At 38.4% G+C, this 21,195-nt stretch overlaps 1 protein-coding gene across 2 annotated transcripts in view; it reads right to left on the bottom strand.

The window, feature by feature from the left end:
* The window catches only part of RAB2A (RAB2A, member RAS oncogene family), an 86,314-nt gene that overhangs the window by 6,226 nt on the left and 58,893 nt on the right, over positions 1-21,195 (bottom strand). For both annotated transcript variants that reach the window (XM_023248779.2, XM_019822712.3), the window contains exon 6: positions 17,476-17,587. In XM_023248779.2, coding sequence (XP_023104547.1) covers positions 17,476-17,587 — 112 coding nt within the window. The remainder of the gene's footprint in view (positions 1-17,475; positions 17,588-21,195) is intronic.

Raw genomic sequence — 21,195 nt, 5'->3', positions numbered from 1 at the left:
ATATATATATATATATATATATATATATATGTTAGAACACTAACATATATGGTGTTATAAATATATATAAGAACACACACACATATATATGGGTTGTTTTATCTACACGGCAGCAAAATTAGTAATACTTAATATGTATTATTAAATGATTAATTAATGATTAATTTTAAGGAGTCCTCAGTTTAAAACCCAATATAATAAATATAGACATCAGTGCACGTGTTTTAAAAGTCTGCGGCTATAGACAAATTGTTGAATCCCCAAATATAATGAAATTACCCAAACACTGTTAAGGCTTATTCGCCATGAAATGCAACTTCTAAGATACGAGCCTTGGGTGTTACAGACAATAGCTGTCCCTTAAAGCTGCAAGCACGTTAAGAAGTCGGAAAGACAAGACATACCTCTTACAATAATTGGCTAGTATTTTAATTGCTCATTTTGTTCTAGTCACTAAAAAGCAGTCCCCATATGTATTTTTCAAGGTAGAGATGTAACAATGTGAAATGCCTCTAGAACACAGACAAAAATGAGGCAATGAGCAATGATTTAACTAGATACTACTACAAACCTTTACATTAAAACTCATCGTGCTTTCACAGGACAGTCTTAAACTTGAAATTCCTTCCAATTTTAACCAGTTTCACTTTTTCGATTTCCCAAGCTATACAAATTCTGAGGTGGGGGCAGGGGGAAGAAAAGGGGAGCCTGTGTGAGGGCGTTGTCTGGGAGTGGGAGGCGGGGATGAGCATGTGCAGTATCAGAGGCAGAGGCAATGGGGGAGCCTGCATAGGGCGGCAGCTGTGGGGGCAGCAGACTTGTGGAATCTCACAGCTCCTGATGGTGGATGGAGTACGGCGGCGCTGTTGATGATGGCTCGTCTTTAAGGAGAGGCTGTAACCTAGGGAATTAATCTGCAATACCTATTTATTATCAGAAAAATGAAGCAAGCTGATGGCACACCTACAGAAAAGTTTTAACATTAGTTCAATACTTTCAAAACAAGATCACCGCGGGCTTTGTGACCCATCAGTTGGAACAGTAAGCAGGAACATCAGAACGATAGTCAAATCTGAGTATTAATAAAGAGGTTGCGGAAGAAGAAAACATTTGCTGAGAAACCCAGGTCAAAGGATTTTGTTATTAGCACTGTGAAACAAACACTATCTAGGCAGGTCCACAATTATGAAGCAGAAACAGATTTCCAGGTAGCCAAGTGCATTTGGTGAGCCTCTTGCTTTCCTGCCCGGGACTCACGCCAGTATCAGAGGCCCGACTCTCTCTTCATTTCACCATTAGCTCTCCCTCTCTGCCCTACTTTGATTAATTGCCACGGTCAGTCCTTCACCTTCGTTAGCCATTAATTGCCTTCCACCACTGACACTAATCTTTCCACCGTTGGCAGTAGTTATCTAATGGTCCTAATACCCAAATTTAAGTAAATTTTCAGTGACTTCCATAGCAAACATTAAAATAAACATAACCATAAAGAAGTACAAATGCATTAAATTCAAATAAATATTCAACACACAAGCTGATGCATAGCCTATCATTTGTCATTTCACCCTTGGGTGAAAGGGCACCTATTAAATTGTTACCTTAGACTCAGCACTTCCCTAGGTACTATGGAAGATACAGGGAAGAGGTGGATACAATTCCTACTGCTGCCAAACTAAAACAATTTAGTTGGGAGAATCTGAGCACAGGGGCTTAAATCTCTATTGAAGATGCAGGAAAAATACACCTTCCGCGCTGACAGAGGGAGAACGTGTGCAGGGCGGGACTAAGGCAGGCCCAGATGCAGGCCAAGGACAACGTGCTAAGAGAGCCTTTCTTCACAGCCGATGAGACAGAATAGAGGCAAAGGGGAAAATAGAGTAATATGTCATTTTTCTTATGGTTTAACAGTTTTTAAAGCAAAACAGTGAAAATAAATTGTCTGCAACAGAGTAGAAGATTTTAAATTATTTCCTTATGTAACATGCTGCCATCTGGTGGCAAGAAAAAAATGTCTAACATCTGCGAGGTAAGAATTCCAAATAAATCAAAGTATCTTAGTTTCATTTAAACATCTTGAGCAGGTGCACTCGGCTGGCTCAGTCGGTGGAGCACGCGACTCTTGATCTCGGGGTTGTGAGTTCAAGCCCTATGTTGGATGTAGAGATTACTTAAGAATAAAATCTTTAAGAAAAAATAAACATCTTGAATAGACGCTAAACAGTAAGTATCCTGTGAAATCAGTGAGTCTAGTTTCTTTTTGAGAACTGGGAAACACGAAGTAACTAAAATGCTGTTTAATTTTCTTCTCATTTCCTAATCAATGCCATGAACATTACAGGTGTCCATCTGACCCCTGAATCTAATGACAACCGGTATTTACTAAGTACTCACTATGGGCCAGTCAACCTGCTAAGTTATTTGCACAAGTTTGCATTATTTCTGAAAGAAATTTACAGTATGTATAAAAATAAGGAAATGCATTTATTTTCTTTCATTTGTTTCTAAGAAACTCTGTGGGATGAAGCAGTTATGCCAGGAAGGCTAGCGGAATGGCCACAAGTGGGGCTCTAGAACCAGACCGTCCAGGTTCAAGCTCCAGTGCCACCTCTTACTGGAGGTGTTGCTCTGGACCCACTGCTTCACCTCTTGTTAACTTGAGGATAATAATGGTGCCTATGTCATAGAGTCTTTGGGAGGATGAACGCAGACCACTGAGAACAGTGCTTGGCGCATAGTTAAGAACTCACTTCTTGCTAGCTTTCGCCATCAGGAAGGTGTGCGGGCAATGGCGTGTGGGGACAACAGAAGAGGGTACACGTGCTGTATGTGAATGTGCCTTGACACATTGCAGACTAAAGGAAAGAAACAGTGATTGATACTCTTCGGTGAATTAAAATAAAAAGCAAACATTTAAAAAGTAAGCGAGAGGGGCGCCTGAGTGGCTCAGTCGGTTAAGCGTCCCAACACTTGATTTTGGCTCAGGTCATGATCTCATGGTTTTGTGGGTTTGAGCCTTGCATCAGGCTCTGTACTGACAGTGCAGAGCCTGCTTGGGATTCTCTCTCCCTTTCTCTCTGCCCCTCCTCCACTTGCTCTTGCTGTCTCTCAAAATAAACTTAAAAAACAAAGTGAGCAACATAAAATGTGTATAGTGAGTACTGAAGAATCAAATATATTGAGAGCAGACTTAAATATGCAAAGACAGGGAAGTCTTGTGAAAAGAACATTAGACTAGAATTCAAGATTAGGCAGTTTAAACACAAAACTCCTTCAAATTCTGTGGCTTTAAAATGTTCTGATTCTAGAGGTGCCTGGGTGGCTCAGTTGGTTAAGCATCCGACTCTAGATTTTGGCTCAGATCATGATCTCACCGTGAGACTGAGCCTCGTGTCAGGTACTGTGCTGACAGCATGGAGTCTGCTTGGGATTCTCTCTCTCTGACCCTCCCCTGCTCTTTCTCTTGCTCAAAATAAATAAATGAACTTAAAAAAAATGTTCTGATTCTATTTTAGTTTCACTGAAAGAGAACTCATACATACATTATCCAATACAATGGCTTTCAAATTATATTTCATGCAGGGGCCACCTCTTGGGGTGAAGAAGGAAGTAGGGAGAGCCCTATGAACCTCCTCTTTCCTCCTCATTTTTCATGGCATATCCTTCTCTGTCTTTATTTTTTTATTTTGAGAGAGAGGGTATATGTGTGTGGGCAGGGGAGGGGTAGCAGGAGAGAATCCTAAGCAGGCTCTGCACAGCCGCACAGAGCCTGATGTGGGGCTCAAACTCACTAACTGTGAGATCATGACCTGTGCCAAAATCAAGAGTCAGTCGCTTAACCGACCGGGCCACCAGGCGCCCCTCTGCTTTTTTTCTTTCACGGTTTTCTGTGTTTCATTAGAAGCAAGAGGGCCACTGCTAAACCCACTGATCTACAGAAGCTCTCATTGTATAGAGGGAGGACTCTCTAAGAGTGGGCTGCAGAAGGAGAAGTGACTCGCCCAAGACCACGCACAACTGCAGCAGTAGCAAGATTAGCAGGATTAACGTCCTGTCCAGATTTATCTTCCTTTTATCAGGATCACTTCTTAGCTTTAACACAACTCAAGGGAATTTTCATTTATATTATGTTTCATTTTATTTTAGTATTTTACTATGAAGAAAGGCTGGCTGACAACAAGGAGACCAGTACAGTCTAAACCAATAACCCGGGTAAGAAATGAAGGCCTGCCAAATTAACAGTGGTGAGAAGAATGGCAAGTAAAGATCAAACTTAGTATCTACTTTGGAGAAATTAACAGGACTTGGTAAAGAATAGGGCAAGAATGGTAAGGTGTTTAAGGATGATTCCACTTTTAGCTGAAGTGACTGACATGGAAGGGTATGCTGTGAACTGAGGTAAATAAAAAAGGAAAAAAAAATCACATTTCAAGGAGAGAATGAAGAGTTTGTTTTAGACACACGAAATTCTAATGCTTATGTCACATGCAAGTGGGAAATTCTTGGTAGTTGATCTACATAACTGTGTGCCTATGTATGAATATGCACAATGAATGTGTGAGTGTGTAAGTGTGTGATATGCACTTATCAGCATGACTTTCTCCAGTAATGTTTAGCTACCTTGGCTTAGGAGAAAAAATGGTTATAACTTTCAAAATCACCTTGGCTTAGATGATCCTTCAAGTTCCCTAAGGGTGATGGCCAAACAAGGGGGCGAGGAACTGCTGCTAGTCAGCAAAATCTTCTAACCAGGCGAGGAGAGTAACAAACATTTATTAAATTAAACGCTCCTCAAAGGATGCTGGAAGCCTTGTAAGGTCAAGTCAGATTTCCAGTGGAAGGCTGTGTGGTAGCCTTGGCACTGAGAACAGGGTTAAGGGGAAAACAAAGCCTTCAGTTCACACCACATTCCAGCTCTACAGCAACGCCTGTTCCACCACTTAGAAGGCAGCCCAAGGCAAGTAAGATGTCCTCTCGATGCAAATTGAGTCTGTTGGTTTTCAAGTACTGGGGCAGGACACAAATACTAGCGAGGGGCCTTGAAACTGTTCATCTTTCTAGTTACACAAGTCATGTGTTTTCCCTAGACATAGAAATCCACCTATCCTATCTGTGTGGATGGCTTGGCAAGTTGCTGTAATCTGTCTGAGCGTCGTTAGCTGACTGTGCTTTCAGCTATTATCTTGGCTCTATCTTTTAGGACGTTAGCAGCTAAGCCAGGAATTTCCAGTCTTGATTTTCCAATGTTCCGTTTTTTTAAAGATTTGATTTTTTACAGTTTATTTACTTAACTCATCTCTACCCCAACATGGGGCTCGAACTCGTGACCCCTAGATGAAGAGTCATATGTTCTTCTGAGAAGCCAGGCACCCCTAAAGATTTTATTTTATTATTTTTTTAAATGTTTATTTGTTTTTGAGACAATGTGAGAGACAGAGTGCAAGCAGCGGAGGGGCAGACAGAGGGAGACAGAGAAGCTGAAGTGGGCTCCAGGCTCCGAGCTGCCAGCGCAGAGCCTGATGCAGGGCTCGAACTCACGAACCATGAGGTCATGACCTGAGCCGAAGTCGGACCCTTAATCGACTGAGCCACTTAGGCGCCCCTAAAGATTTTATTTTTAAGTCATCTCTACATCCAAAGTGGGCTCGAACTTACAACCCCAAGATGAAGAGTCACAGGCTCTACTGACTGGGCCAGCTAGGCACCCTAATAGTTTAAGATATTTTAAATTACTAGACTTTTGCCTCAAAAATTTTTGATGTTTATGTACTTTGCTGATTTCCCATAAACTTTCAATTCTAAGTAAAATTGATGAGTATAGGGAAAAATAACCCATCAAATGGCTAAGAGAGTGAGAATATCTGATAAAGAGACACTGTTTAGAAAATGGAAAGTCTAACCACTATTCACACCACAATCACCAGTAGGTCTCACAGGAAATACAATACTGTGAGTTTGGGTAATGTACAACTCTGAGAAAATGAAATTTTACTTTATTGCAAAAATATACAGAGAAAATCAGGGAAGGAATTACAGGAAAAATATATATTTATATATTTATATAGAATTTCATATATATTTATATATGAAATTTACAAAACTATTAATTTATACAGTTATATATAACTATATATATACACATACACAATTATATATATAATTACATATATATAATTATAATACATCACTTCTGGGGTATTGTGAAATCATCAGAAAGTTAGCATGAGTCTTTTCGGAAGGGGTATTTTTCCTAACCTGCCATAACCTTTGCTACATTTATCCCTGGGTCTAAAAAAAATCTTTTCGAACTACAAAGACCCTAGGCAGCTACTGAAGGAAGCTCCTGATCACAGGAGGAGCCAATCTGATCATTTGGGTTTTCAAAAATCACACAGCTTTTAGAATGCTTAGGGCAAAGTAAATTTAGGACAGAATTCCACCTACATGTTAACCAGTGGGACCAAAGCATAACCTGATTAAAGATTGAAGTAAGAGAGACAAGGCTGAAGTAATGAAATAAATAGTGAATCATGCAAACATTTGTTGTCTCCCGTGCAGGGGAGACCCTGTGCAAGGCGCTGGGGATGCAGAGATGAAGACAGCCTGGGTTTTCAAGGAACGTGGCCAAGTGTCATGATAGAGACCTAAAGATAAATTCATGCTCAGGAGGAGACTGGAATGAGCACAGAGAAGAGAGTATACAAGTTTTAAGTGTGTGTCCACGTACGTGGTGGCTGGTGGGGGGGGGGGGCAGGGAGGGTGTGTCATGGCATTCCAAGAGGAGGGATGAGGCTTCATTATATCCCTGAAAGAAACGGTAGGAAGAAAGGGCATTCCAAGGGCAGAGAGCACTTTCTGCGGAGGTGGGTTTAAAGAGCGCCACCCAGCTGATAAGCTCGTAGTTTAATATAGAAAGCACATCACGTGGTGCTGGCAAATAAAGGGACTTGTCTTCCAAGCTAAGGAGTTTGATTCTGAAGAGGTGGAAAACCCACCACACGCTTTTAATAAAATTGGGGAGCGACACTCAATTTTCATGTTTTGAAAGATCTCAGAGGAACCAGTGTAGAGGACTGAAAAATGTACAACCTGGAGAGAGATTTAACAGTAGAAATAACAAGACACAAGCAGAAAGCAATATACATTAACTGAATACATGACTATGAAGGGGTAGGAAAAAGGACATAGGCTACTGAAGATTCAAATATCCCTAAGGGACTGTTTAAGGTAAGAACAGAAAAGCATTTGTTAGGATAGGCAATTAGGAGGTCCAGGGTGACCTTGGCCAAGGTAGAGGAGTCGACCTGTGAACTGAGGTGTCAAAAAGAATGAGGAAACAGAGATGGAACTTACTGGAGGATGGAAGAGACCATCCAAGAACTGGGAATGACAGGTTTTGCTTTTCAAATGGTTGAAATTTGGTTATGCAATTACGTGCTGAGAGCCAAGAATCACTAGAGAAAAAGGATGAAAATGTCTGAAGGAACGTCTCTGAGGAAGAGGAAAGGACACTAGTGGGCCAGGTTCTTCTGTTAGGTAACAGAGCTGAATGAACTTCATGGTCCCTACACTCCCCAAAGCCCGCCCAGGAGCAGCAACGCGATGATGCTGGACCACCACTTCCAAACGCGGGCTCTCAGGCCACGCCCTGACCTACCAAATCGGAATCTGCATTTCAACAGGATTCCTAGGTGATCTGAGAAGCACAGCTCTAAACACAACTGACTTGGCAAAAAAAAAAAAAATCCTTTCCTTTTAATTTATTTATTAAAACTTTTTTTTTTGGTAAATGTTTAGTTTTGAGAGAGAGAGAGAGAGAGAGAGAGAGAGAGAGAGAGAGAGAGAAGCGAGTGGGGGAGGGGCAGAGAGAGAGGGAGACAGGATCTGAAGCAGGCTCTGTGCTGACAGCAGACAGCCTGTTGCAGGGCTCAAACCCATGAACTGTGAGATCATGACCGGAACTGAAACCAAGAGTTGGATGCTTAACCACCCAAGGGCCCCTAGAATAGCTGTCTCATTCTTTAACTCCTCATATGATCCACTTTCCCAGAAATGGGCCCTCCAAGGTTAGGCAGTAAGCTGAGAAGAAATTCCTGTCTGAGCCCAGAGCACGAGGTTCAACCCACTGTGTTAAACTGCCTCTCTCCTGGAGGATGGCATGATTAGGCGAATCCAAGTCCTTAGAAAGCAAGAAACAGAAGACACTGTACTCAGAGCAAACGTCCCTGAAATTAATTTCCTATGTGCTCCAATGCCGAGTCTGAGCCACTAAGAATCTATGGACCCCGTAAAAGTAGCATAATTTAGCTCTTATGTTTCATCGTGATTCCTCTTTCGCTCTAATTCTAGCTGGCTAATTCTTGCTCACATCTTGGAGACAGTATACTGCAATTTTATGAGCTGTGTCCTTTCCCACTGAGGTGCTGGCTTTCCTGCCACAGGCACAGGCACTGGCACTGAGCACGTATCACAAGGCAGATGCCGGAGAAATGCTTAGCTCTCCTCCTTCCCTCTTCTCAGGGCAGACACAACACCTGTTAGTCTTTTCTGACCTCGGAGAAACTAAGTACTTGTTTTCCAACATTAATTGCTGAATGAAATAAAAAGCATGCCATTCATACTTGATATCAGATATTATCAAGGAATTACTGCTATGTTTGTTAGGTATAATAATGGTATCGCGTTGTAGGTTTTTAAATTACTGCCAATGAAATATTTATAGGTAAAATATTTCTGGAATTTCTTAAAAAACAGAGGACATAATAAAACAAGATCATCAAAATGTCAAAATGGTGATAACTTCTAAAGCCTGATGACAGATATATGGGTTTACTTTTTTAAATGGTGACAACTGTTTAAATTGATTTAAAGTAGCAGTGCCATGAATCTTATTGTGAGCTGACCAAAACGCTTTAATACAGCTGATGTAGAAAAATAAACTAATGCATAAACATATACCATCATAAAAATGCTCTTTAATGATATACCTAATTGGGTTTTAAAGTGTGACATGAACAAAGGTCATGAATGAACTGAGTTTGCTTTAAATATTAATATAATTCCTTCTTTGATTACTTCTGAGCAATCTTACTAAGAAAGTCTATGTATGCATAATAATCCCAACAGTAACTTTATTATTTGTTAGGCATAAGCTAAAACACATAATGTTTAACATGGAAGAACCTGGTTGTTTGTATAAAAATCTGCTCTGTGCAGAAATGTGACAGAGACTCATCAAAGAGCCATATTTAACAAAAAATTAATAACTTAATAATTTGAAAAAGAAATGTGTTCTTTGTAAATTCAAAAAATATCACTTAAGCTTTTATAACTGTGTTCCATATCCTCAAATTAGTATTTTTAAAAAAAATTTTTAACGTTTATTTATTTTTGAGACAGAGAGGGACAGAGCATGAACGGGGGAGGGTCAGAGAGGGAGGCACAGAATCTGGAACAGGCTCCAGGCTCTGAGCTGTCAGCACAGAGCCCAACGCGGGGCTCGAACTCACGGACCGCGAGATCATGACCTGAGCCAAAGTCGGACGCTCAACTGACTGAGCCACCCAGGCGCCCCTCAAATTAGTATTTTTTAATAGAACTGTGAGGCTTCTTAATCTTTAATTTTTTTTGTTTTAATTGCCACTATGATCTTTAAGAATAGGTTAAAGTTGTTTGTATGTGGTTGTGTATGTGTATTTGTATGTATATTTTGATCAAACTTTTTGAGATAGAGATTCACATGCAGATTTAAGAGATAATACAAAGAGATCTTGTGTAACCTTTCCCTGGTTTCCCCCAACGGCAGTATCTTGGAAATGTATAGTACGTTGTCATAATCGAAATGTTACAAAGGGATACAGAACATTTCTGTTATAAGGATCCCTCATGCTGTCTTTTTACAACAATACACACTTCTCTTCCACCCTCCTTAAACTTGGCAGTGACTAATCTGCTCCCATTTCTCCAATTTTGTCATTTCAAAATCAAAATCATATAAATAGAACCATACAGTATGCAACCTTTGGGACTGACTTTATTCACTAAGCACAGTTTTCTGGAGACTCATCCGAGTGGTTGCATGTATCAATTGTTCCTCCCTTTTTACTTGTTGAGCAGTATTCCATGGCATGGATGGATGTACTGTTATCACTTTGTCTAACCATTGGTCTGTTGAAAGACATCTAGGTTGTTTCCAGTGTTTGGCTATTGTGAATAAAGATGCTATGAACATCTATGTACCAGTTTTTGGGTTAAACAGAAATCTTCATTTCTCTGGGATAAATGCTCAGAGATACAACTGGTAGGTAGTTGAATGTCTAGGTTTATTTTAAATTTTTAAGTAATCTCTACACCCAACGTAGGCTTGAACGCACAACCCTGAGATCAAGAATCACATGCTCCACTGAATGAGACAGCCAGGCACCCCTAGTTTTTTTTTTTAAACATTTATTTTTTATTAAGTAAACTCTACCCCCAACAATGGGGCTCAAACTCAGGACTCCCGAGATCAAGAGTTGCTTGCTCTGCTGCCTGCCAGCCAGGCATCCCTAAATTGTTTGCAGAGTGGCCATATCATTTTACATTCCCACCAGCAATGTAGGAGTGATCTAGTTTCTCCATATCCTTGTCAGCATTTGATATTGTCACTTTTTTATTTTAGCTATTCTAATGGGTGTGTAGTGTGCTACCATGGATGTTTTAAGTTGCATTTTCCTAACAGCTAGTGATGTTGAATACCGTTTTAAGTGCTTATTTTCCATTTACATGTCCTTTGTGATGAATCTCTGGTCCCAACTTTTGCCCATTTCCTAACTGGACTGACTTTTTTCTTTTTTTTAACTATTGAGTTTTGAGAGTTTTTTTATTCTAGATACTAGTCTTTTGTTGGATATTTGGTTTATAAGTATTTTCTCCCCGTCTGTAGACTGCCTTTTTGTTCTCTTACCACGATCATTCACAGAGCAAAAATTTTAAAGAACTTACCAATTGTTCCTTTTATGGATTATGCTTTCAGTGACAAGCATGCCTACCACTAGATGAAGATTTTCTCCTTGTTCCCCATAAAAGTATCTGAATGTTTTACATTTAAAAGTATGATCTCTTTTGAGTTAGTTTTTGTGTAAGATGCATTTTTTTTTCTGTCTATGGATGTCCAATTGTTCCTAGAACACCATTTCTTGAAATAGCTATCTTCCTCTGTGAGTTGTTTCTGCACCTTTGTTAAATCAGTTGGGCATATCTGTGTGGGGTCTATTTATGGATCCTCTATTCTGTCCCACTGCCGTATGTATCTGTTCCTTTACTGGTATCACATAATGTACATTAGGGCTTGAAATCAAAGAGTGATTCCCTTATTCTTTTTCAAAATTGTTTTAGCTACTCTAGGTCCTTTGCCTTTCTACCTATATTTTAAAATAATGTTGTCAAATATCTACAGAAAAATCTTACTGGAATTTTGATACGAACTGGGTTAAACCTCTATGTCAATTTGTGAAGGAGTGACATCTTTATTAGGTAGGATACTCCAAACAATGAACATAGTATGTCTCTCCATTTATTCAGATCTTCTTTAATTTCTTTCATCCGCATTTTGCAGTTTCGAGCACACATGTCCTGTCCTGTCCATGGTATTTTTAGATTTATACTAGGTATTTCATTTTCTTTTTGTGGGATTATAGATGGTATTGTATTTTAAATTTTGGTGTTCATTGCTATACACAGAAATACAATAGATCTTTTAAAGTAAACTCTATGCGCAACATGGGGCTCAAACTTATGACCCTGAGGTCAAGAGTCACATGTTCTACTGACTGAGCCAGCCAGGTGCCCCAGAAATACAGTATGTTTTTATATATTTGTCTTGTATCTTGTAATTTTGCTGAACTCACTTACTAACTAGCTTTTGTGTGTGTATGTAAATTCCTTGGAATTTCCTAGAGACAATCCTGTCAGCCACAAATAAAAAGTTTTACTTCTTCTTCTCTGCCTTTATTTCCCTTTCCTGCTTTATTGCACTAGCTACGATTTCCACCAATATCTTGAATAATGATGAGCACAGACATCCTTGCCTTGTTCCTGATCTACGGAGTAAAACATTCAGCCTAATGTTAGCTGTGGGTTTTTGTAGATGCTTTTTAGTAAGCTGAGAAGTCTTCAATTCCTATTTGAGAAAGTATAGTATGTTGTAGTTCATTTTCATGCAAAGTTCAATGTTTATTTTTAAATTTCCTTTAAGACATCCCCTTGGCCCAGTTTATTCAGAAGTGTGTGTTGTTCAGTTTCCAAATTTCTGGAGATTTTCTTTCCAGTTATCACTTATTGATAACCAGAGCTAACAGAATTGAAAGGAGAAATAGGCAAATCCATAATCATAATTGGAGGCTGTTATCGATTTCTAGTTTAATTCCACTGTCTAGTTTATTTCCAGTTGCTTTATTGGTTTTTGCTTCACATTATCTTACAGCTGTATTCTTTGGTACATACACATTTAGGATCGCTAGGTCTTCCTGGTAGACTCTTCTTTTATCATTATATAACGTCCTACTCTGTCTCTGGCAATTTTCTTTGTTAAGTCTAAAGAGAGCCACACATGCCTTCCTCTGATTAATGCTTGTATGATCTATCTTTTCCAATCATTTTATTTTCAACTTGCCTGAATCATTATATTTGAAGTGAGTTTCTTGTAGACATCCAGATCATTGTTCTTTAATCCTCTTTGCCAATTTCTTTTGATTTGTGTATTTAGATCATGTACATTTCATATAATTATTGCTATGTGAGGGCTTAAGTCTGTCATTTTGATTTTTTTGTTGCTGTTTTTGGTTTTCTTTTTTCTGCCTGAGGGTTAATTGAACCTTTTTAAAAATTCCATACTGATTTATCTATTTTTTAGTGTATCTCTTTGGAAATTTTTTAGTAGTTACTCCAGGAATTGCACTTATATGTATAAACTTTATATAGACTTTACATATCTACACATACATATCTACACTTTTATGTATCTACACATATAACTTATCACAGTCTACTAGTGTCATTTGAGTGTCATAGGAACCTCACCTCCCCTGATGTCCCCTTTCTCTGCCATGGTTTATGATATTTCCCATATATATACCATTATCCATACTTTTGGTTACTGGTATTCCTTCAAAGATTCCTTCTTTTATCATTTCATTTGTTAGATAACTTCCATTAGCCACTGTTTTTGTAGCAGGTCTTGTATTAGTAAATTCTTAGTTTTCTTTCATCTGATGTTTTCATTTTTCTTCATTCTTCAAAGGTATTGTTGCTAGTTCTAGAATCCTGAACCCTGTTCTCTTTCAGCTCTTGAAATTGCTGTGTATTTCTGACTTCCATGGTTTCTAATGAGAAATCTGCCGGCATTGAATTGGTAAGGTGTTTCTCACTGCTCTCATAATTTTTGTCTTTAGCTTTCAGAGATTTGACTATGGAAGAAGTTTGGCTTGGTGTGAATTTGTTTGGGTTTATCCTGTTTGGAGTTGGCTCGGCCTCTTGAATCTGTAGGTTTGTATCTTCTGCCACATTTGAAAAGTTTTCAGTTGTTATTTCTTTGAGTACTTTTTCAGGACCATCTTTCTTCTCTCCTTCTAGGAATCTGGTAACACAATGTTAGAATTTGGGTTATGGCGCCACAGGTCCCTGAATCACTGCTCATTTTTGTTTTCCAGTCCATTTTCTCTCTGTACTTTAGACTGAGTGGTTTCTATTAGTCTATCATCCAATTCACTATTTCTTTCCTTTGTCCCCTTCATTCTGCTGTTGATCTCATCCACTGAACCTTTGTCAATTATTATATTTTTCAGTTCTAAAATTTCTATTTGGTCCTTCTTTTTACCTATATTTCTTTTTTTTAATGTTTATTATTATTATTATTATATTATTATTTGACAGGGGGGAGAGAGAGAGAGAGAGAGAGAGAGAGAGAGGAGGAAAGGGAGGCACAGAGAGAGAGGGAGACAGAGAATTCCAAGTAGGCTTCGTGCTGTCAGTGCAGAGCCCTATGCAGGGCTCAAGCTCACAACTGTGAGATCAAGACCTGAGCCGAAATCAAGAGTCAGACGCTTAACTGACTGAGCCCCCCAGGTACCCCTTACTTCTATTTCTATTGACGAGACTATTTTTCACTTGTTTCAGGCATGCTCCTGTTTGTTAAGGCATTTTTATGATGGCTGCCTAAAAAATCTTTGTCAGATGGTTCCAACGTCTCTGTCATCTTACTATTAGTATCTATTGATTTTTTTTTTCCCTCATTCAGTTTGAGATCTTCCTGGTTCTGGATATGAAGAGTTATTTTCTAATGAAATATGGACATTTGGGGTTCTACATTATGAGCCTCTGGATCTTATTTAAACCTATACTTTTGGGGTGCGTGGGTGGCTCAGTTGGTTGCGCGTCTGACTTCGGCTCAGGTCACGATCTCGCAGTTAGTGAGTCTGAGCCCTGTGTCGGGCTCTATTCTGACAGCTCAGAGCCTGGAACCTGCTCTGGATTCTGTATCTCCCTTTCTCTACCTGCTCATGCTCTGTCACTCTCTGTCTCAAAAATAAACATTAAAAAAATTTTTTTTTAAACCTATATTTTGCTGGCTTCTTCTGACCCCAATCCCACAGGACAATGGTGAGTGTGGGAGAACCTTATTACAGCAAGCTGATGGTAGAAGCAGCACCATCATTTTCTGTCATGTCTGGCTGTAGTAGAATGGTTATTTTCTTGCTAACAGGCTTTCCTGGACCTTTGACTAGAAGGTAGTCTTCTTTTTTTCCCCCTGCACCTGCTGGTCTTTCTGGATTGCCAGTTTTTCTAGCACCTGATCTGAAGAAAACCAAGGGAAATCACTGCTGTGTCGCTTTCCTCAGATCCCAAGGTCTCTAGATGGTGTTCTCTCCACCTTCAGGTCTTCTTATTGTTTTACATATAATGTTCAGAGTTTTAGCTTTAGTTGGCAGGTGGAAGAGGTGAGGAAGTCCATTCCTATTTTTTCTGGATGCAGAAGCCCTTTGGTTATTGCTTTCATGGTCAATAAGTTCCTAAGTCATGTAGAGATTCAGGTTTGATTTTGCTCTTTGTGGATCACAGAATGGTCCTCCATTCTCAAAATACTTTATCATGAAATATTTTTAGCTATTAGGTAAAATCGCATGGATGATTATATTATGTAATGCTTGTCTATGATCTTTTAAAATGGGATTTAAAAAGATTATTTCTTAATATCCTTGGCTTCTCAGAGACAAATTAATTTACATAATTAAAGTTCTCTCATGAGTATGGGAAATTCCTGCCCAGATTTATTTATTTATTTATTTATTTATTTATTTATTTATTTATTTATTTATTTATGTTTTTTATGTTTATTTTTTTGAGAGACAGAGCACAAGTGGGGGAGGGGCAGAGACAGAGGGAGACAGAGAATCTGAAACAGATTAATTTACATAATTAAAGTTCTCTCATGAGTATGGGAAATTCCTGCCCAGATGAAATTATTTATTTATTTATTTATTATTGTTCTTAATTTTTTTTTTTGAGACACAGAGCACAAGTCGGGGAGGGGCAGAGACAGAGAGGGAGACACAGAATCTGAAACAGGTTCCAAGCTCTGAGCTGTCAGCACAGAGCCTGATGCAAGGCTCTAACCCACAGACCGTGAGATCATGACCTGAGCCGAAGCTGGGATGCCTAACCGACTGAGCCACCCAGGGACCAGTGCCCCAAGATAAAATGTATGTAATTATTATTAACCACATATACAGGATTTTTGTAATAAGTGCTGCCAAACAAAACATTAATGGAATTTATTTAAGTGGTCAGCCGAATGTCAATAGTAATTTGCTGCTTACAAATAAAATACCTATGGTTTCTGGTTACGAATAAGGAAAATGAACAAAATCATCAGAAACAAAGCCAGAAATCTGGGAGTACTTTATAGTAGTAGATGCTCTGTCATCCGACTTCAGAGTAGTTTTATTAACTTAAGTATCTCTACACCCCATGTGGGACTCAAACTCACAACCCCGAGATCAAGAGCTGTATGCTCTTCTCACTGAGCCAGCCAGATGCCTCATAGTATGTTTGTTTGTTTGTTTGTTTAACTAAATGTAGACAGTTTTGGCTTTAGGGCTCTCAAAATAAATAAGAAAATCAATAACAATCAATAAGGATATGTTTCAGAGGTCTTGAAATCTCCACAACACATCGGCCCTTACGGTTTCAAATATAACACCTCTAGTAAAGGAGTACCTCTCTGAAACAGGTGCCTTTACATGTCTATTCTAAGTTGAACAAAGAGGCAGAACAAATTTCTGGATTTGCTGTGCAAAATGCAGTATTACTTTTGTACGTTATCAAACTGTAATTACTGGCAACTGGTAAAGCATTAATTGGTGGTTGTAGGAAATGTAGGAAATGCATTGAGGACAGTCATAGAGCACTTCTTCAAGTAGAGATAAAATCTTACCTAAGAAATAATTTTCCAGCAAAAATATCAATGCTGTTGAATAATTGTAGTCTATTTCTGGGTTCAAAAGTTAATCCAAAGAGCTCCAAGTACATTCTTAATAAATATTTACTCACTGTTTACTACATGAAAGGCATTGTGTTAGCTACTGTCTAGGACCTCATCTCTGCTATCCTTAGAAAAAGGAGATTTTTAAATCATTTCGTTTCTAGAGTCCCTTTTTGCAGCTGCTGCTAAGATTCTTACCCAGAAGGTGGCATTACTCTAGGCAAATTACTTATTTTCTTAGCCTCTTCCCTGCTTTTTTTTTTTTTTTAAGATACTGTTTTTAAGCAATCTCTACACCAAACGTGGGGCTCAACCTCACAACCCCAAGATCAAGAGTCACATGCTCCACTGACTGAGCTTGCCAGGTGCCCCAGCCTCTTCCCTGCCTGTTATAAAACAGAATGTGGCAATACTTTTACCTTAGAGAGAATTAACTGCCTACTCATCTATGTATAGTATATAAATACCATACCCAAATACAAAAAGCATAAAAGAACATGATGTGTTCAGAAAACTTGTAGCAGTTCAGGCTGATCAATGAAAATCACGGAGACACTTTAAATTTTACTAAAGATGGCAGAATTCCCATGCTTTGTATGCTACATAGTAAGAATACTTTCCCTATTTAAGAAAAAGTAGATACAAATAGCTACGAATGTTTAGTGTCTTGATACCTTTCTAAATTTCATTAGTGTTATTTTTTCCCTCTCAGGATAAATATATACAAAGATGTGTTAAAGCATTTTGGCTTAGAGAGAAGGTTCAGAATATAATTTAGGAGTCTGATTTAAGACGAATGCTGTAAGACAAGGCATTTCAAACAGAAGGAATCTTCCTACTCTATGATAATAAAGACTAAAAAGGTTTAGAAGAGACATCAAAAAGTGAATATGAAAGCACACAATACATTCCAATTAAGTAAAAAAGATGATGAACATTTAAATGGGCCATTTATTTACCTCTTCTACATTGGAAGCAGTTTTAGCAGAAGTTTCCATGAAGATAAGTCCATGTTCTCGTGCAAAAGCTTCACCTTCTTCTTTTTTTACTTCTCTTCTAGATTCTAAATCACTAAATATAAGGAAATAAAAGGCCACATTATTAACCAACACAGTATAAACAGAGGCATCGGTGGAAAGTGCACCATGAGATTCAAAGTTGTGCTATTTTTTCAATGAATTTTTACCACATAACCATCAACTGCACTATTCTAGGTCTTATGAAGGTCAAAACAGTTATAGCACAGTGCTCAGTTTCAAAGAACAAACAATCCAACAGGAGAAAGATTCTGAGTCAGACTTCTAGAACGCTAAAAGTAAGGGAAACCTACTTGGAGCGTCTACCCAACATTCTGCTTTTGAGTATAGGGGGTTCCCAAAGAAGGCAACAGTTTTATTCAAAATAAAAATTTGAATTACACTAGTCTCATCTTTCAGTCAGACTGAGTTTCTATGAATGTGATTAAAAAACAAATCGCACAGTTTTCAGAAGCTCTAGGAAACTGCTCAATGAAATCCAAAGCACTAAGGAAACACTAACTAGATTATTAATCTCACTTGATTTAACTCCTAATAAAATCGTTAACAGAGATATAGAGAAAGAAACGAAAGTCTAGGCCAGGAGTTTTGGGGGAAAGCATGGGATTCATTTTTATCCTACAGGAACCGTTCTGGTAAGGTGGGGGGAGAGTAGCAGTCTTTCGAGTGTGTTTTACTGTAAAAAGTTCTAAGCTTTAGTATAAAATGTTTTCTTATTGCAAAAGATTTTAAGTACACAGAAAAGGACGAAGAACAGACTCCTCAGACTTCCACCTAGACCTGACATATTAGTTTGACATTTGTATTAAATTTCTTTCCTGATGAGAAATAAAATCGAGTTACAGTTGGTTCACCTCCTGTGTGCCTGTCTGTTCCTGATCTCATTCTTTTCCCTCTTACGTCTAAGGTAACCACTTGTCTGTATTTGGTGCTTTCACTCTCATGCGGGTCTTTTATATGTATACTTATGTTTACAGCCATACAATAAAGGGGGTTTTTTGCACATTAAAAAAAATTCAGGTATAGCTATCATTCTACAACTTGTTAATTTTGGTCAACATGATGTTTTTCAATTATCAACACAATATATGTAGATCTAGTTTCTTAATGTTTTACTGCTGTATCATAGTCCATTGAATGAATGGAACATTATTTATTTTTTAAATATTTGTGTGTGTGTGTGTGAGAAAGAGAGAGAGAGAGAGAGAGAGAGAGAGAGAGAGAGAGGGAGGAGCGGGAGGGGCAGAGAGGCAGACACAAAATACGAGGCAGGCTCCAGGCTCTGAGCTGTCAGCACAGAGCCCGACGTGGGGCTCGAACTCACAAATGGTAAGATCGTGACCTGAGCCGAAGTCGGACGCCGAACCAATTGAGCCACCCAGGCACCCCAACACAATTTGTTTTTTAATTTTCCATTTGACAAAGTAATTTCTAATTTTTCATTATTATAAACAATGCTGCGATAAAAAATTTTCAAACATGTTGGTGTACATGTGCCAGAACTTTTCAAAGGTAGTGTTTTTCAAACTGGGCCATGACTCAGTGAAATAGTAAGGAATAAAAGAAAATATCAGAGTGCATCACCCACTGTCTCATGGAATTTGTTTTTACGTAAGTACACACATACTAGGGCATGATATAAAATGCGTTTATTTTAAATCAAATCAAAAAGCTCAAAAGCCACTGTACTTGAATATATACTTAGTATAAAGTTGCTTCCCAAAACAGTTGTGTAATTTATACTCTCAGCAGCAGTGTTTGAAAGTTCCCATTGTATCGCAATCCTCATCAGCACGTGATAAATTCACACCCCTTTAGATCTGGCACTCCGAAGAATGTGACCGGTATCGCACATCTATGTTAATTTCCCTTTAGTTCAGCATTAGTTTCATAAATGCCTAGTATCATCATTATTAAATCAGAAATACAGAAACATCCAAGAAAAGGAAATCATTTCATTTGACAAATATTTACTGAATGTCTTTTGTAAGCCAGGAATTTTACTAAGTGCGCTTCGGATGTACTAATGAACAAGTCAGACAAAAAAGGGCACATTCTGGGTAGAGGACAGACTAGACTACTGAAAAAAGAATATAGTGTGACCAAGTGGTCAATGCAGAAGAGCAGAGTAAGCAGGGAGAGGAGAGCCAGGGAGAGGCGGAAGGTTCCTCTACAAAGTGGGGCAGTCATCCCCGAATCGACTTACTTCTAATTTCTTTCTTCTTAGTCCTGGTTTTCTACTCCACAGTGACCTTTGTCACACATATGCATAACCATGCTCCAGCTGCAACTTTGCGCCCTACTTTCCTTCACCTGTCCCTGCTGCCTGTGTCACGACCTCTTTTCCATAAACACAATTTTTAGTGACGAATTAATAATATGCATCACAATTCACTAAACCATTTTTACTAATGGATGAGGAGAGTGACACGGAATGAACTTGGTACTGTGTGAAGTGTTTTACATGGATTATCTCATTTAATTCACTTGACAGATGAGGAAACAGAGGAACAAAGAGGTGAAATAAAGCATCCAAGTTCACATTCTAGGAAGAGCTGGTAGAGTGATTCCATCCAGACTACTATTATATGAGGATTACTATTTCTGATAAAAACTGACTGGAGAACTTTTTGTCAAATATGGAAAAATACAAAGAAAAAAATTACCCATAATTTCACTTTCCACAGGTAATGAACATCCTGGTGAACATAATTCTAGATTACTCCTTTATTATTGTCTATTTCTTCCCATTGGAACATGCTCATTACCCACTGTTGTATTTTGCCTTTTTCATTTCCTGTATATTGTGGATCACTTTCCCATATAATTTTGCAGTCTTTCACAGCACTATTTTTACTGAGCGCACAGTAAAGAACGTTAGTATTTTATGCAGATTTACATTACACAAACTAGAGATGAAACAAAGATGTTTCCTCTATCTAATGTTAAAGTAATATCACTGTTTCACCTTTACAAAATTCACCAGGAACTGGATACCTTTCAAGCTGGCTGACCAGAATAAGCTGTCAATTATGTTTACGAAGTTGTTACTCAGGACATCATCAGTCACCACTGTTTATGTAATTGAACCTTCTGAGTGATTCTGTAACTATCACAGTTGTTACACGTTTAAAGTAATTTACAATTCATAAAATGTCATCTAAGCATTCAGTGGTGCAAGTCTCAAAAAAATACTCAAATCTGAAATGTTAGAAAGTTTGATATAGAATATTACAAAGGGAACCACAAGGATATGTCATACTACTGTTCATTTAGATGCCATGCTATGAGATATTAGTGGTAAGATGAGAACAAAAAAGGAAGGCAAACTAAGTTTACAAATATAGCACAGGCAACTATCCAACTATAATCTGAGGGCTTCCTGTGTGCCAAGCCCTTTCCTACATTTGGGGACAGACCACTCAGCAAAACAGACAAAAATCTAAAAACCCCTGGCCTCATGGAGCTTACATTCTAGTAGGAATAAAAAATGGGGGGAAAACACTAGCAACAGTGATGTGGAAACATGTTCCTGGAAATCAGCCTCCTCTTCTATCATTCTTAAGGGAATATTAGCTTTGAATTACACGAAATCTTCAAGAAAATACCTTTCCCCTCAAGTACCTTTATCCCATTTTAAGC

Source organism: Felis catus, chromosome F2 (assembly GCF_018350175.1).
Source record: "Felis catus isolate Fca126 chromosome F2, F.catus_Fca126_mat1.0, whole genome shotgun sequence".
NCBI lineage: Eukaryota > Metazoa > Chordata > Mammalia > Carnivora > Felidae > Felis > Felis catus.
Note: the sequence above shows the minus strand (reverse complement) of the source record. Positions and strands in the feature narration are given on the sequence as shown.